This window comes from Oncorhynchus mykiss, chromosome 5, assembly GCF_013265735.2.
Source record: "Oncorhynchus mykiss isolate Arlee chromosome 5, USDA_OmykA_1.1, whole genome shotgun sequence".
In the NCBI taxonomy this organism is placed as follows: domain Eukaryota; kingdom Metazoa; phylum Chordata; class Actinopteri; order Salmoniformes; family Salmonidae; genus Oncorhynchus; species Oncorhynchus mykiss.
The window spans coordinates 83,635,307-83,653,118 of record NC_048569.1 but is presented as its reverse complement, the minus strand read 5'-3'; the positions used below and the strand labels follow the sequence as shown (position 1 = coordinate 83,653,118).

Here is a 17,812-nt window from a genome sequence, read left to right as displayed (position 1 = left end):
ATGTGGATGCTTTGTTTCTAAATGTTTACGCAATTTTGATGGCTTCATAGCGCATTGCGGTGGTCACTAGTTACCACAGCAACAAAGTAAGAAGCCACAAAGCCTACTCAACCAATCAGATAAGGAAGGCAGTTAACCCCCTGTTCCTAGGCTGTCATTGTAAATAAGAATTTGTTCTTAATTGCCTGGTTAAATAAAATACATGACTAAGAGCTTTCGGTATCTAGAACTGTGCCAAGTCCATTTAGTTATTATGAAATGTTTTGCTCTCTTCCATAGCTTGAAGACCATGCCTTTGTACAGAGACAGAAACTGGTACAACATACCATTTTCCACATTTTCCACATTTTGCTGTGTTACAGCAAATGGATAAAATTGTGATTATTTTTGTCGTACAATACACCGTAATGTCAAAGGGGAATGATGTTTTACATTTTTTTTTTTTACAAATTAGTTGAAAATGAAAACCTGAAATGTCTTGAGTCAATAAGTATTCAACCCCTTTGTTATGGCAATCATACATAAGTTCTGTAGTACAAATTTGCTGAACAAGTCACATAATAAGTTGCATGGCCTCACTGTAATAATTGTGTTTAACATGTTTTTTTAATTGACTACCTCATCTCTGTACCCCACACATACAATTATCTGTAAGGTCCCTCAGTTGAGCAGTACATTTCAAACACCGATTCAACCACAAAGACCAGGGATGTTTTCCAACAGTGGCAGTAGGTCCCATTTAAGAAGAGGAAGGACAATTATTTTTTAATGAGCATTGCCTTATTTCTATTACAGTATTTCGGATGACTGTCATTCATATTCAATTCACCCAGCTCATTGTAACATCGATAGGGTTAGGCTACTACATGATACTTGAATGTCCCCTATGAGGTTGCTTCAACCTAGCCTATGAATGAAAGTTTACAACATAGGTGCACAGGTCTAGAGAAACATCCGAGTTTGTGACGGACAGCGAGTCATTCAATACGAACTTGCCCCCATTGGGTCTATGGTGCATTTTTCAACAGAATTGGCAGAATGAATACACCCCTAATCACACACAAACACAGTTCACTTTCATAACAGCCACATACTAATTCCTTCTCGCAGCTACGCGCTGTCCTCTTATCAGCCTTTCCCTTTACTTGTGGACTCCAGTGCACAACACATCAGCTGTCTGTGACCAGGCCCAAAAAAAACATATCAAAACCTCTAACTGTTACACACAGCCTACTTTGTTGTCACCATAGTAGCTAACGTCATAGTCAACATAGCCACTAGAACTAACGCATTAGTAAACTCGCTACAATCATGCAGTAAAGTGTACAGTCAGCAAGGAGTTTAGCAGTTACACTGGCGTGCCCCAGTGGCAATAAATTAATAAAACCTTAAGCTTACCCTGACTTGGAAGAGTTACAGTGTTGGATAGCCATAGCGAGCTAGCTAACAAAGAATCCCTCTCTGTTTGAGCCAGGTGTTTGAGTAGGCTAAACTAGCTAGCTGCATTCGCTAGCTAAGTTAAAGTGAAAGTGAAAAAGATACAATGAAACATGGTCTCTCTCTCTCTTGCCTCTCCTTCACTTTTACGGACATTAATTGGTTGAAAACTGTTCAACTATTCAGTTTCTCTCTCTGTTTCTCTCTCTTCTCTACTTACCCCATTGTATGCACTACAGTGCTGGTTAGTTGTAGCTTATGCTTTCAGTACCAGTGGAGGCTGGTGGGATGAGCTATAGGAGTACGGGCTCATTGTAATGACTGGAATGGAATAAATGTAATGATGTCATACATGTGGTTTCCATATGTTTGATGTGTTTGATACTGTTCCATTTATTCCATTCAAGCCATTACAATGAGCTCATCCTCCTATAGCTCCTCCCACCAGCCTCAACTGTTCAGCACTGGATTCATTCTCGGATCATTTGATTGGGTGGACAACATGTCAGTTCATGCTGCAAGAGCTCTGATAGGTTTGAGGACGTCCTCCGGAAGTTGTCATAATTCATGTGTAAGTCTATGGAAGGGGGTAAGAACCATGAGAACCATTAGGGCTCAAATTGAAGTCAATGTACTCAGAGGAGGATGGAAATGTAGCTATCCTCTGGCTACACCATGGTGCTACCCTACAGAGTGCTGTTCAGGCTACTGTAAACCTTTATTGCAAAACAGTGTGTTTTTATCAATTATTTAGTGACGTGAATATATTTGGTAAAGTTTTATCTCAAAACATTTAAATCAAATCAAATGTATTTATATAGCCCTTCTTACATTAGCTGATGCCACAAAGTGCTGTATAGATACCCAGCCTAAAACCCCAAACAGCAAGCAATGCAGGTGTAGAAGCACAGTGGCAAGGAAAAACTCTCTAGCAGTGGCCAGTCCTCTTCTGGCTGTGGAGATTATAACAGAACAAGGCCAAGATGTTCAAATGTTCATAAATTACCAACATTGTCAAATAATAATAATCACAGTAGTTGTCGAGGGTGCAACAGGTCAGCACCTCATGAGTAAATGTCAGTTGGCTTTTCATAGAAGATCATTGAGAGTATCTCTACCGCTCCTGCTGTCTCTAGAGAGTTGAAAACAGCAGGTCTGGGACAGGTAGCACGTCCGGTGAACAGGTTCCATAGCCGCAGGCAGAAGAGTTGAAACTGGAGCAGCAGCACGGGCAGGTGGACTGGGGACAGCAAGGAGTCATCATGCCAGGTAGTCCTGAGGCATGGTCCTAGGGCTCAGGTCCGCCGAGAGAGAGAAAGAAAGAGAGAAAGAGAGATTTAGAGAGAGCATACTTAAATTCACACAGGACACCGGATAAGACAGGAGAAATACTCCAGATATAACTAAATGTTTCACTATTTTATTTTTATGAAATTCACTGAGGAGGATGGTAAAACCTCTTCCTCCTCTGAGGAGCCTTCACTGTTTTTAAATGCCGCGTAAATAAGGGCACCTATTGGTAGAGGTGTAAAAAAAACTAAAAAGCAGAAAATCCAGTTGAGCATGCTGTTATTAATGACACTTTTGGATGGTGTATCAATACACCCAGTCACTACAAAGATACAGGTGTCTTTCCTAATGCGGTTGCCAGAGAGGAAGGACATCTCTCAGGGATTTCACCATGAGGCCAATGGTAACTTTAAAACAGTTACAGAGTCTAATGGCTGTGATAGGAGAAAACTGAGGAGGGAACAACAACATTGTAGTTACTCCCCAATACTAACCCAAATGACAAAGTGAAAAGAAGGAAGCCTGTACAGAATACAAATATTCCAAAACATGTATCATGTTTGCAACAAGGCAATAAAGTAATACTGCAACAAACATGGCAAAGCAATTACCTTTTTGTCCTGAATATAAAATGTTATGTTTGGGACCAATCCAATACAACACATTACTGAATACCACTCTCATATTTTCAAGCGTAGTGGTGGCTGCATCATGTTATGGGTATTAATGTAATCCTTAAGGACTGGGGAGTTTTTCAGGATAAAATATTAATGGAATGAAGCTAAGCACAGGCAAAATCCTAGAGAAAAACCTGGTTCAGTCTGTTTTCCACAAGACACTGGGAGTTGAATGCACCTTTCATCAGGACAAAAACCTAAAGCACAAGGCCAAATATACACTAGAGTTGCTAACCAAGAAGACAGTGAATGTTCCTGAGTGGCCGAGTTACTTAAATCTACTAGAAAATCTATGACAAGATCTGAAAATGGTTGTGTAGCAATGATCAACAACCAATTTGACAGAGCTTGAAGAATTTTGAAGAGAGTAATGATTAAATGTTGCACAATCCCAGTGTGGAAATCTTAGCTGTAATCGCTGCCAAACGTGCTTTTACAAAGTATTGACTTAGGGGTGTGATTACTTATGTAAATTAGATATTTCTGTATTTCGTTTTCAATAGATTTGCAAAAATGTCTAAAAACATGTTTTTCACTTTGTGATTATGGGGTATGGTGTGTAAATCTGTGAGAAAAACATATTTAATCAATTTTGAACTCAGGCTGTGACACAACAAAATGTGTAATAAGCATGAATACTTTCTGATGGCACTGTATGTTAAGTTAAACAAATACACGACTATGGTAAGTGCCTAGGTGTCAAATAGTGTATTTATTTTAACTAGGCAAGTCAGTTAAGAACAAATTGTTATTTCCAATGACGGCCTATCCCGGCCAAACCCTCCCCTAACCCAGATGACTGGGCCACTCAGGATCCTAAATGTAAAATAATATTAATAAAGTAACAGAAGTTGTCATCTTAAATCAGCTGTCACACCCTGGTCAAAGTATTTTGTGTTTATCTTTATTTATTTGGTCAGGCCAGGTTGTGGCATGGGTTTTTGTATGTGGTGTGTATGTATGGGGATTGTAGCTAGTGGGGTGTTCTAGCTAAGTCTATGGCTGTCTGAAGTGGTTCTCAATCAGAGGCAGGTGTTTATCGTTGTCTCTGATTGGGAACCATATTTAGGCAGCCATATTCTTTGAGTTTGTCGTGGGTGATTGTCCTTAGTGTCCTGATGTCATTGTTCTGTGTTAGGTTACACAAGTATAGGCTGTTTCGGTTTTCGTTAAGTTTTATTGTTTTGGTAGTGTTTGTGTTTAGTGTGTTACTTCATTAAACATGGATTGCAATAGACACGCCGCATTTTGGTCCGACTCTCCTTCACACCTAGAAAACCGTTACAGAATCACCCACCCTAAAGGGACCAAGCAGCGTGTCAACAGGCAGGAACAGCCCAAAGTGGAGTACAGTATGGACTATACTTCTTGGGAGGAGATAGACAGGTGGGCGGTCGACCCAGGGAGAGTGCCGGAGCCCGCCTGGGATTCGATGGAGCAGTGCGCGGAAGGATATAGGAGAATGGAGTTTGCGAAGCAAGCAAGGCGGCGCGGACGGAGGCCCCAGAGTCAGCTCCAAAAATTTCTTGGGGGGGGGGCTCAGGGAGAGTGTGGCAGAGTCAGGAGCCAGACCTGAGCCAACTCTTCCTGTTTATCGTGAGGAGCCAAGGAGGAGACCAGAACCAGAGCCGGTGTTGGAGGTGAGCGAAACAGAGACTGTGAAGGCGTTAATGGGGAAATTGGAGGAGAGAGAAATGAGGGAGTTACTGTGTTGGTGTTTTAAACATGGAATTCGCCCGACGGAGCGTGTCGGGGATTTGATGGCACCTGGGTCAGCGCTCCATACTCGTCCTGAGGTGCGTGTTAGTCGGCTGGTGAAGATGGTGCCAGTCTCACGTACCAGGCCTCCTGTGCACCTCCCTAGCCTTGCACGTCCTGTGCCAGCACCGCTCTCAAGATCTCCAGTACGCCTTCACGGTCTAACCCATCCTGTGCCACCTCCACACCCCAGCCCTCCGGTAGCAGCTCCCCGCACCAGGCTTCCTGTGCGTGTCCTCGGCCCAGTACCACCAGTGCCAGCACCACGCATCAGGCCTACAGTGCGCCTCGCCTGTCCAGCGCTGTCGGAGCCCTCCTCCTCTCCAGCGCTGCCGGAGTCTCCCGCCTGTTCAGAACTGCCAGTTAGCAAGGAGCTGCCAGTTAGCATAGAGCTGCCAGTTAGCATAGAGCTGCCAGTTAGCATGGAGCTGCCAGTCTGCATGGAGCTGCCAGTCTGCATGGAGCTGCCAGTCTGCATAGAGCTGCCAGTCTGCATAGAGCTGCCAGTCTGCAAGGAGCTGCCAGTCTGCAAGGAGCCGCCAGAGCTGCCTGTCTGCAGGATGCCGCCAGAGCTGCCAGTCTGCAAGGAGCCGCCAGAGCTGCCAGTCTGCAAGGAGCCGCCAGAGCTGCCAGTTAGCATGGAGCAGCCAGGGCCGCCAGTCAGTATGGAGCAGCCAGGGCCGCCAGTCAGTATGGAGCAGCCAGGGCCGCCAGTCAGCATGGAGCAGCCAGGGCCGCCAGTCAGCATGGAGCAGCCAGGGCCGCCAGTCAGCATGGAGCAGCCAGGGCCGCCAGTCAGCATGGAGCAGCCAGTCAGCATGGAGCAGCCAGAGCAGCCAGTCAGCATGGAGCAGCCAGAGCAGCCAGTCAGCATGGAGCAGCCAGAGCAGCCAGTCAGCATGGAGCAGCCAGTCAGCATGGAGCAGCCAGTCAGCATGGAGCAGCCAGTCAGCATGGAGCAGCCAGTCAGCATGGAGCAGCCAGAGCTGCCAGTCAGCATGGAGCAGCCAGAGCTGCCAGTCAGCATGGAGCAGCCAGAGCTGCCAGTCAGCATGGAGCTGCCAGAGCTGTCAGTCAGCATGGAGCAGCCAGTCAGCATGGAGCAGCCAGAGCTGCCAGTCGACCAGACTCTTCCAGATCTGCCAGTCGACCAGACTCTTCCAGATCTGCCAGTCGACCAGACTCCTCCAGATCTGCCAGTCGACCAGACTCTTCCAGATCTGCCAGTCGACCAGACTCTTCCAGATCTGCCAGTCGACCAGACTCTTCCAGATCTGCCAGTCGACCAGACTTTTCCAGATCTGCCAGTCGACCAGACTTTTCCAGATCTGCCAGGATCTGCCAGATCTGCCAGTCAGCCAGGATCTGCCAGCCAGCCAGGATCTGGTAGATTCATCAACCTGCCTGAGCTTCCTCTCACTCCTGAGCTTCCTCTCACTCCTGAGCTTCCTCTCACTCCTGAGCTTCCCCTCAGTTCCGAGCTGCCTCAGTCCCGAGCTGCCCCTCAGTCCCGATCTGCTCCTCAGTCCAGTGGGGTTCTGGGTGAGGACTACTAGGCCATGGTCGGCGGCGAGGGTGGACTATCCAGGGACGCGAGGAGAAGGGACTAAGACATTGATTGAGTGGGGTCCACGTCCCGCGCCGGAGCCGCCACCATGGACAGACGCCCACCCGGACCCTCCCTATTGTTTTGAGGTGCGTTCGGGAGTCCGCACCTTAGGGGGGGGGGGGTTCTGTCACACCCTGGTCAAAGTATTTTGTGTTTATCTTTATTTATTTGGTCAGGCCAGGGTGTGGCATGGGTTTTTGTATGTGGTGTGTATGTATGGGGATTGTAGCTAGTGGGGTGTTCTAGCTAAGTCTATGGCTGTCTGAAGTGGTTCTCAATCAGAGGCAGGTGTTTATCGTTGTCTCTGATTGGGAACCATATTTAGGCAGCCATATTCTTTGAGTTTGTCGTGGGTGATTGTCCTTAGTGTCCTGATGTCATTGTTCTGTGTTAGGTTACACAAGTATAGGCTGTTTCGGTTTTCGTTAAGTTTTATTGTTTTGGTAGTGTTTGTGTTTAGTGTGTTACTTCATTAAACATGGATTGCAATAGACACGCCGCATTTTGGTCCGACTCTCCTTCACACCTAGAAAACCGTTACAGAATCACCCACCCTAAAGGGACCAAGCAGCGTGTCAACAGGCAGGAACAGCCCAAAGTGGAGTACAGTATGGACTATACTTCTTGGGAGGAGATAGACAGGTGGGCGGTCGACCCAGGGAGAGTGCCGGAGCCCGCCTGGGATTCGATGGAGCAGTGCGCGGAAGGATATAGGAGAATGGAGTTTGCGAAGCAAGCAAGGCGGCGCGGACGGAGGCCCCAGAGTCAGCTCCAAAAATTTCTTGGGGGGGGGGCTCAGGGAGAGTGTGGCAGAGTCAGGAGCCAGACCTGAGCCAACTCTTCCTGTTTATCGTGAGGAGCCAAGGAGGAGACCAGAACCAGAGCCGGTGTTGGAGGTGAGCGAAACAGAGACTGTGAAGGCGTTAATGGGGAAATTGGAGGAGAGAGAAATGAGGGAGTTACTGTGTTGGTGTTTTAAACATGGAATTCGCCCGACGGAGCGTGTCGGGGATTTGATGGCACCTGGGTCAGCGCTCCATACTCGTCCTGAGGTGCGTGTTAGTCGGCTGGTGAAGATGGTGCCAGTCTCACGTACCAGGCCTCCTGTGCACCTCCCTAGCCTTGCACGTCCTGTGCCAGCACCGCTCTCAAGATCTCCAGTACGCCTTCACGGTCTAACCCATCCTGTGCCACCTCCACACCCCAGCCCTCCGGTAGCAGCTCCCCGCACCAGGCTTCCTGTGCGTGTCCTCGGCCCAGTACCACCAGTGCCAGCACCACGCATCAGGCCTACAGTGCGCCTCGCCTGTCCAGCGCTGTCGGAGCCCTCCTCCTCTCCAGCGCTGCCGGAGTCTCCCGCCTGTTCAGAACTGCCAGTTAGCAAGGAGCTGCCAGTTAGCATAGAGCTGCCAGTTAGCATAGAGCTGCCAGTTAGCATGGAGCTGCCAGTCTGCATGGAGCTGCCAGTCTGCATGGAGCTGCCAGTCTGCATAGAGCTGCCAGTCTGCATAGAGCTGCCAGTCTGCAAGGAGCTGCCAGTCTGCAAGGAGCCGCCAGAGCTGCCTGTCTGCAGGATGCCGCCAGAGCTGCCAGTCTGCAAGGAGCCGCCAGAGCTGCCAGTCTGCAAGGAGCCGCCAGAGCTGCCAGTTAGCATGGAGCAGCCAGGGCCGCCAGTCAGTATGGAGCAGCCAGGGCCGCCAGTCAGTATTATCGTGAGGAGCCAAGGAGGAGACCAGAACCAGAGCCGGTGTTGGAGGTGAGCGAAACAGAGACTGTGAAGGCGTTAATGGGGAAATTGGAGGAGAGAGAAATGAGGGAGTTACTGTGTTGGTGTTTTAAACATGGAATTCGCCCGACGGAGCGTGTCGGGGATTTGATGGCACCTGGGTCAGCGCTCCATACTCGTCCTGAGGTGCGTGTTAGTCGGCTGGTGAAGATGGTGCCAGTCTCACGTACCAGGCCTCCTGTGCACCTCCCTAGCCTTGCACGTCCTGTGCCAGCACCGCTCTCAAGATCTCCAGTACGCCTTCACGGTCTAACCCATCCTGTGCCACCTCCACACCCCAGCCCTCCGGTAGCAGCTCCCCGCACCAGGCTTCCTGTGCGTGTCCTCGGCCCAGTACCACCAGTGCCAGCACCACGCATCAGGCCTACAGTGCGCCTCGCCTGTCCAGCGCTGTCGGAGCCCTCCTCCTCTCCAGCGCTGCCGGAGTCTCCCGCCTGTTCAGAACTGCCAGTTAGCAAGGAGCTGCCAGTTAGCATAGAGCTGCCAGTTAGCATGGAGCTGCCAGTTAGCATGGAGCTGCCAGTCTGCATGGAGCTGCCAGTCTGCATAGAGCTGCCAGTCTGCAAGGAGCTGCCAGTCTGCAAGGAGCCGCCAGAGCTGCCTGTCTGCAGGATGCCGCCAGAGCTGCCAGTCTGCAAGGAGCCGCCAGAGCTGCCAGTCTGCAAGGAGCCGCCAGAGCTGCCAGTTAGCATGGAGCAGCCAGGGCCGCCAGTCAGTATGGAGCAGCCAGGGCCGCCAGTCAGTATGGAGCAGCCAGGGCCGCCAGTCAGCATGGAGCAGCCAGGGCCGCCAGTCAGCATGGAGCAGCCAGGGCCGCCAGTCAGCATGGAGCAGCCAGGGCCGCCAGTCAGCATGGAGCAGCCAGTCAGCATGGAGCAGCCAGAGCAGCCAGTCAGCATGGAGCAGCCAGAGCAGCCAGTCAGCATGGAGCAGCCAGAGCAGCCAGTCAGCATGGAGCAGCCAGTCAGCATGGAGCAGCCAGTCAGCATGGAGCAGCCAGTCAGCATGGAGCAGCCAGTCAGCATGGAGCAGCCAGAGCTGCCAGTCAGCATGGAGCAGCCAGAGCTGCCAGTCAGCATGGAGCAGCCAGAGCTGCCAGTCAGCATGGAGCTGCCAGAGCTGTCAGTCAGCATGGAGCAGCCAGTCAGCATGGAGCAGCCAGAGCTGCCAGTCGACCAGACTCTTCCAGATCTGCCAGTCGACCAGACTCTTCCAGATCTGCCAGTCGACCAGACTCCTCCAGATCTGCCAGTCGACCAGACTCTTCCAGATCTGCCAGTCGACCAGACTCTTCCAGATCTGCCAGTCGACCAGACTCTTCCAGATCTGCCAGTCGACCAGACTTTTCCAGATCTGCCAGTCGACCAGACTTTTCCAGATCTGCCAGGATCTGCCAGATCTGCCAGTCAGCCAGGATCTGCCAGCCAGCCAGGATCTGGTAGATTCATCAACCTGCCTGAGCTTCCTCTCACTCCTGAGCTTCCTCTCACTCCTGAGCTTCCTCTCACTCCTGAGCTTCCCCTCAGTTCCGAGCTGCCTCAGTCCCGAGCTGCCCCTCAGTCCCGATCTGCTCCTCAGTCCAGTGGGGTTCTGGGTGAGGACTACTAGGCCATGGTCGGCGGCGAGGGTGGACTATCCAGGGACGCGAGGAGAAGGGACTAAGACATTGATTGAGTGGGGTCCACGTCCCGCGCCGGAGCCGCCACCATGGACAGACGCCCACCCGGACCCTCCCTATTGTTTTGAGGTGCGTTCGGGAGTCCGCACCTTAGGGGGGGGGGGGTTCTGTCACACCCTGGTCAAAGTATTTTGTGTTTATCTTTATTTATTTGGTCAGGCCAGGGTGTGGCATGGGTTTTTGTATGTGGTGTGTATGTATGGGGATTGTAGCTAGTGGGGTGTTCTAGCTAAGTCTATGGCTGTCTGAAGTGGTTCTCAATCAGAGGCAGGTGTTTATCGTTGTCTCTGATTGGGAACCATATTTAGGCAGCCATATTCTTTGAGTTTGTCGTGGGTGATTGTCCTTAGTGTCCTGATGTCATTGTTCTGTGTTAGGTTACACAAGTATAGGCTGTTTCGGTTTTCGTTAAGTTTTATTGTTTTGGTAGTGTTTGTGTTTAGTGTGTTACTTCATTAAACATGGATTGCAATAGACACGCCGCATTTTGGTCCGACTCTCCTTCACACCTAGAAAACCGTTACATCAGCCAAAAATCTGCCAATTTCTGGCAACATTTTTGTGAAACTGTGTACGTTTTACTTGTGGATTACTTGAGGATTTTGTAAATTAAAAAATAAACTCAAGATGTGTCAATTTGTTTGTGTACATGCCATTTAAAAAATAATGCAGATATTGGAGTAAAATTATTTTGGGTTAAGAGAAGTAACAATCAGTAAGGGTAAACATCATAATAATCTTGCAAGCTGAGTTTGAATAACACTTTGCATTTATAACAGTTGGTTTTGCTATATCTAATAAATAACCAAATCATTGATGGAGCACTAGATAAAAGAAATACATGTTTCTTGTCTGCTCCTCCATGCCAGTTGGCATACGGGTCATCCCACTCCCTCACCTGATTGGTCGGTTCCACGAACTGTAAACTGGCATACATGTCATCACACTCCCTCATCTGATTGGTCGAGTAGGCAGCCTTCTGACGTTGTGGCTTTGTTATCTAGTGATGACCAATCGTTGCTGAGGCAAGTCTGAAATGTCACACAGACACATTTTGGAGGACAGCTGTTATGGATTGTACTTACAAGTGAATGGACAATACTGTTTTTTTAAAACTAGGCAAGTCAGTTAAGAACAAATTCTTATTTACAATGACGACCTACCCCGGCCAAACCTTAACCCAGAAGACACTAGGCCAATTGTGCGCCAACCTATGGGACTCCCAATCACGGCCGGATGTGATACAGCCTGGAATCAAACCAGGGTCTGTAGTGACACCTCTAGCATTGAGATGCAGTGCCTTAGTCCGCTGTGCCTGAAGGGGAGCCCTTGGTTTGTTTGTTAATTTTGCCTCCGATTAATTTGTTTTGTCCACTTCTTTCACATTAAAATACGAATCTCGTCGCTTTTTTGTAGAGCAGGCCATTGCTATTGGCTGTTTGGTTAGCTAACAGGGAGAGTGAGACAGCGTGCAGGCTGCGCAGCAGGGCTAGCTTGTGTGTGCATTTGGTCAAAGATATTTATAACCAACCCAAGATAGTTCATCTGTGTTGTTTACAGTGGGAGCAAATTAAGCATAGTGGGAAGAACAAGCAAGGAGGTGGGCAAAGCTAAGCACGAGCTAGAGAGATCCTATTGGCTCATTATAGCATGAATTCACATATTTCCGTTAGGGAACGCCTCCTCTGTTAAGTGCGCGTGTGCACAAACTCAATTCAACCTTGCACTCCTTCTAAACAACACAATTCGTAAAGTTTATAAAACGTAGTGCTCTGTGTTCGTCACAGATTTTAGTTTAGGGAACAGAAAAATGTATTGAGATCAGATGTTGATGAGAAAGTTATGAGAAAGTTGGTAGAATATCGGCCCAGTTTCACCTAGTTCCATCCTCTCCCACTACCAGCGACTGTCTCTCCTACTATTCTCGACTGGACTTCCTCTCACAACCTCATTTGGTCGTTAGAAAACATTATAAACGGATGCTTCATGCCACACCAGACTTCGCTTTGGATCCCCCTCCTGTCCAGCTCAGGCGTTCGTCGTCACGACTTTCTAGCTGCTGCCGAACCTGAACGGCTACATATATTTACGTTGACCCCCTTTTAATATTTATTTTTATATCTTTATTTTTTGCACTAATTCTCTTGCAATGGCTCTATGCACACTCACTAGAGTCTACCCACACACTCACACATACTCCACTGACACTCCAACATACACACATTACACACGCACACACACTATACACGCTCATTTGATTTTAATATTATGTTAAAACTAAAACAAACATGCTATAAATGTCATAAAAATGGACTTATTTGGAAATTGTGGAACATCATGCAACATTGTGGGAATGTTTTGTACAGCCTTCCTAAATATCACAAGAATATTCTTGCAACATCCCATACAACTCCCATAACTTAATTAAATGTTCTGGGAACCTTGAAAGTAATGTGCTCTGCCAACATTCTTACAATATTAATGGAATGTCCTGTTCAACCTAACTTAATTTTATCCAAACTGCTTTTGCACTGCAAGTTCCTCCTCTCCCATTACCCAGTGTTTTTTACGAGCATATACCAACGTGGGTGATTGAAGGATGAACAAGGTCCAAACTCCAGTCCGGTTTGACAAATTTAGAATGTCACTTTTTCTCAGTCGTAGGCTGGGGAGCCATACATTTTTTTGACCGAATCCTAACTTTTGTTATCCCTGTGGAAATATTTGTACTTACCTGAAGATATTTACCTTTAAATCTGTGGATACCTTTACATACTGGAAATATGTGGAATAAAGTATTGCATTTTTTACGAGTCCGTGGTCATTTAACTAGAGTGAGTGATGCATGTCTACCAAACAGCCTCAAGCTAAGCTATCGCTGCCCCTACACAGATACAAACATTATCTGAATGTCAGCACAACTGGACAGTTCTCTTGTCATATCCCCACAATGTTCCCACAACCTCAATAAATGTTTTAGGAACTTTTAAGGAACATAAAAGAACATGTTCAAATAAAATCAAATTGTATTTGTCACATGCGCTGAATACAACAGAGACCTTACAGTGAAATGCTTACTTAAAGGCTCTAACCAATAGTGCAACAAATGTATTCTGTGAACATTCTTGTAACATTAGGCAAATGTTTTTTTTGCAACCTAAAAGAAACATTGTATCACCTGCACAACTTGACAGTTTTTATGTTCTGAGAACATATATTTTGTATATTTTGTGATGTCCCCAAATTGTTCCCACCAAACTGTTCTCACAATCTAATGAAACATCTTGGGAACCTTTAAAGAACAGACAAAATGTGTTCTTGGATAGTTCTTGCAACATCAGGCAAATGTTTTCTACAAACATTGTATAATCATCAGCACAACTGGACAGTTGTTGTTATGAAAACATTTGCTACAACTTAGCGAATGTTCTGGGAACTTTCACAGAACCAATTGTGGCTCCTGGATTCGGTCTTAAGTAGCAAAATTTGAAATTGTGTTTTTTACATTGGATAAAAGTAGAGACTCAGAGCTACAAAATGGTATATCATACACTGCATTTGAGGAACAATGGGAAAGTAATTCTGCTTTTAAATTTGATCATCTTGTAAACTCACTTTTGAGAAAGTCGCCTTTGAATGTTTTGGTATCTAGTGAAGAGCTCTCCTTTGTCTATTCTCATTCAGCATTGTTCACAACCACTTAAGCTTTAGCTCCACTCATCTCGTTTTGCTCTCGGAGCGCACACTTGACACTGGCCAATGATTTGTTAACCTCTGGATAACATGAAAACAGCCTAACCAGCTCTGCTGGCAACAATCTCATTATGTTTTTTTGCAGACGTTTACTGACAAAGGCCATATTCAACAGGTGTTATACACACATCATGTAATGTTAGCTAACGAGCCAGCCAGCAAACGTTAGCTAATTAAACAACAATGAACAGTGCCAACAATGCCATAGTGTTGGGAGCTAACCAACCAGGTTCAATGTTAGCTAGCTAACATTAGGCTCCAACAAATAATAACGTCAGCTAGGGAGCCAGCCAGCTAACGTTAGCTAGCTAGTTAACAGTACCCTTTAGCTTGAAATTAAATCCCTTTCTGTCAAAATTAGAAACATGTAATATCTGAAAATGTAGCTTGCTAACGCTAGACTATTTTACCTGTATACATCATCATGCATGATGGACGCATCTCCCTGTCAGGAATGCCATACCATGGTGGCCCTTAGTTTGAAGATGTAATCCAGAGACAGGTGTTTTTTCCATCTCTGTAGCTATCATACTCCAATTCCACTGATTTCAAAACTTGATCCTCCAGAGTGTGGAGAGCAACACTTATGCAGCTCCACTACACAATACATTAAAAAAAGCTGTGTTCGACAGGATTACCAACACAGACTGACGAGCTCAAATAGACAGAAGCCTTATATATGGCAGACCAATCCGGAACTTCTCTCTTGGCATGTCCAGCCCACTCATTAACATTTGTATTTGTATTTACAGATGGCATACACGTTTGTTATTAAGGCACATGAAAGTTCATGTTCGAGAAGGCATTTTGGTAAAAAAAAAATATTTTTATATTCACATGGCTCTCCTGTAAAGTTGTGACTTGCGACATACGACTAGTTTCCTGAATCAGGTCACAATTTTGGTTTGCTGGGAAAACATTACTGGTACATTGTGGTATTACATTACCTGGAAACTTAATGAGAACTTTTGGGGAATATTCTGTAGTGTTTGTTACAAATGTTGTGCACATTTTTATGAATGTTAGGAGAACATTCAAAGGATATTTCTTTTAACATCTTTAAAAAAAAATGTTATCATGTTATCATCCCAATGTTAGATAAAACCCTATCTAGAACTTAATGGGAATCGTAACTAATGTTCTGGGAATGTTCCCGGTTTGCTGGGTCTGCTAAAGCAAGGGCAAATACCCTCCAGCACATCCTAACAGTATGTCAGACGTGTGCGTGTGTGTGTGGGTGGTGCTTGTGCATGTGTACATGTATGTTCGAGTGTGTGGGACCGAGTTGAAGAACACAATTTCACAATACACTCATCCTTCTGCTCTTTCCATTGTCTGTCTGCCTTAATTCCAGCTCCCTATCTGACACCCCAATGATTGATGTCTTCCAATCAAGATCTCTCCCCCACATGATGGGGGTGGTGTGTGGTGTGTGCAAATGGCAGGCAGGCAGGCGGGTGAGGCGTTTCCCCAGAAACAATTTTAAAACCTGCGTCCCAAATGGCACCCTATTCCCTACATAGTGCAACATTGTTTGGTCAAAAGTAGTGCACTTTATGGGGAATAGGGTGCCATTTGGGTCATACCCAATTTGATGGTGTTTTGCCTCTAATGGAATTGCGAATAGTAAAGCAATCATAACTCTGCGTCAAATGAAGTTTGCAGTCTTGTTCTTTTGAATGTCATGAATTTAAGGCTTTCTCACATTCACATTCAGCTGCAGGCATTTTGTCCTGTCCTCCTCATGTAGTCCACAGCACCACATCATCTATGAACGCTATGTGTGGAGTTTGTGTGTGTTTGTTTAATGTGTGTGGTAGTGGTAGCCATTAGCATGCAGTGTGAGCAGTACATTGACTATCATAACTATTCACCCCCTCAGATTTCTTCTAATTTTGTTGTGTTACAAAGTGGGATTACAATGGTTTTAATTGTCCATGTTTGTCAATGATCTACACAAAATACTATGTAATGTTGGAATGTTTGTTCAAAGTGAAAGAATATTCCAACATTCTTTAAACATGAATGAAAAATTAAACACTATTAAGCCCTGATTAGATAAGAATTCACCCAACTGAGTCAATAAATGTTAGAAACTCCATTGGCAGCAATTACAGCTGTGCTTTCCTTCGGGTAAGTCTCTAAGAACTTTGCACACCTGGATTGTGAAATATTTGCCCTTTAAAATTGGGGAGAAAAAAGCGGGTAAAATACAAATAATATGGAGAGTGATACTCAGTGATGTGTTAGATTCGCCCCAAGCATAACACTTTGTATTCAGGACAATTTGTTGTTGTTGCAGTATTAGTCAGTTTGGAAGGACACCTGTATCTTTGTAGGGATTGTGTGTATTGGTACACCATCCAAAGCTTACTTAATAACTTGCTCAAAGGGATATTTTGTTTTACCCATCTACCAATAGGTGACCTTCTTTGGAAAAGCTCCCTGGTCTTTGTGCTTGAATTTGTGCTTGAAAATCACTGCTAGTCTGTAGGACTTTACAGATAATTGTGTGTGGGGGAGAGACAGGGTAGTCATTCAGAAATCATGTTAACCTCTATTATTGCACACAGAGTGAATCTATGCAAGTTATTATGTGATTTATTAAGCCATCTTTTACTCCTGAACTAATTAGCATTTTCCGTAACAAAGGGGTTAAATACTGCACATACCGTATATCACCAATACATTTTAGTTATTTATTGTGTATGAATCTGTAAACATTTATTGAATTTTCTTTTCACTTTGACATTATTGAGTATTTTGTGTAAATCAGTGACAAAAATATCTCAAATAAATTCATTTAAATCCTACTAAAAATCCATGGTGGATACTTATACATGAATAAACGCATATTATTTTGAAATAATATCTTTCAAATAATTGACATGAAGGAAGGGACCAGGAACCAGGAACCAGGACCAGGAATACCATGTGTAGACACATGTCGGAAAATGTGGGAACAATCAGAATGTGGATAAGATCAGGACAAAGGACGCATGTTAGTCCCATGTATAAACGAGGCTTGAGATATGTTCTCTCTCTCTCTCTCTCTCTCTCTCTCTCTCTCTCTCTCTCTCTCTCTCTCTCTCTCTCTCTCTCTCTCTCTGTCTCCTCTAGACTGCAGGTTGTTTGGTGGCTGCACAGTGACCAACAGGAGTAAGAGTGAGATAAACTGTATCACCAACAGCGTGAACGAGATGAGTGAGATGAGCGAAAGGCCACAGTTGGTAGAGATGAACTACATTACTTGTAACCACAGTAACTGCCTGGGGGCGACTGCCCAACCAGAAGAACTCATAGTGACCATAGACGAGACGTTACAGCTGCCGCGGGATACACACACTGGGACCTAAACCTTGGGCACAACAGTCATCTGATATCGGATAAGAGGGAAAGGAAACAGCCAGTTTGCTTGGGTTTCCTTCATAAATGGAGCAACCTAGTCTATCACAAACCGATATCCACTGTCCATTACAGTACAGCAGTGGCATCGTCTGATGTTTGTCATGAGGTTGTTAAAATGAGGACAAAAAGTATTGAAAAGTCTTAAAACAAAGGCGATGGACAATTTTACAGCACAGGATGCAAAAGTTTGACATTGAACTGGAGGAATAACTAACAGTTGGAGTGGACTGATTCTTTTTCTGAATTTCACCATCCTGTCACTCATCATTGTGGCTTGTTCTTGGTAAGCCTTCACCTGTACACATTGTACTCTCTAAATGTGATCCAAGTATTTGACCGTGACTAATCTCTCGTTCACACACACACACACACACACACACACACACACACACACACACACACACACACACACACAC

The 17,812-nt window shown here is 45.9% G+C and overlaps 1 protein-coding gene across 1 annotated transcript in view; it reads left to right on the top strand.

Moving 5' to 3' along the window:
• Positions 1 to 17,812, top strand: part of LOC110524682 — a 26,657-nt gene extending 8,845 nt beyond the window's left edge. Inside the window, exon 2 of the mRNA XM_021604538.2 lies at positions 17,109 to 17,812. Within this exon, the coding sequence (XP_021460213.2) occupies positions 17,109 to 17,344 (236 nt within the window). The 3' untranslated portion in view covers positions 17,345 to 17,812. The remainder of the gene's footprint in view (positions 1 to 17,108) is intronic.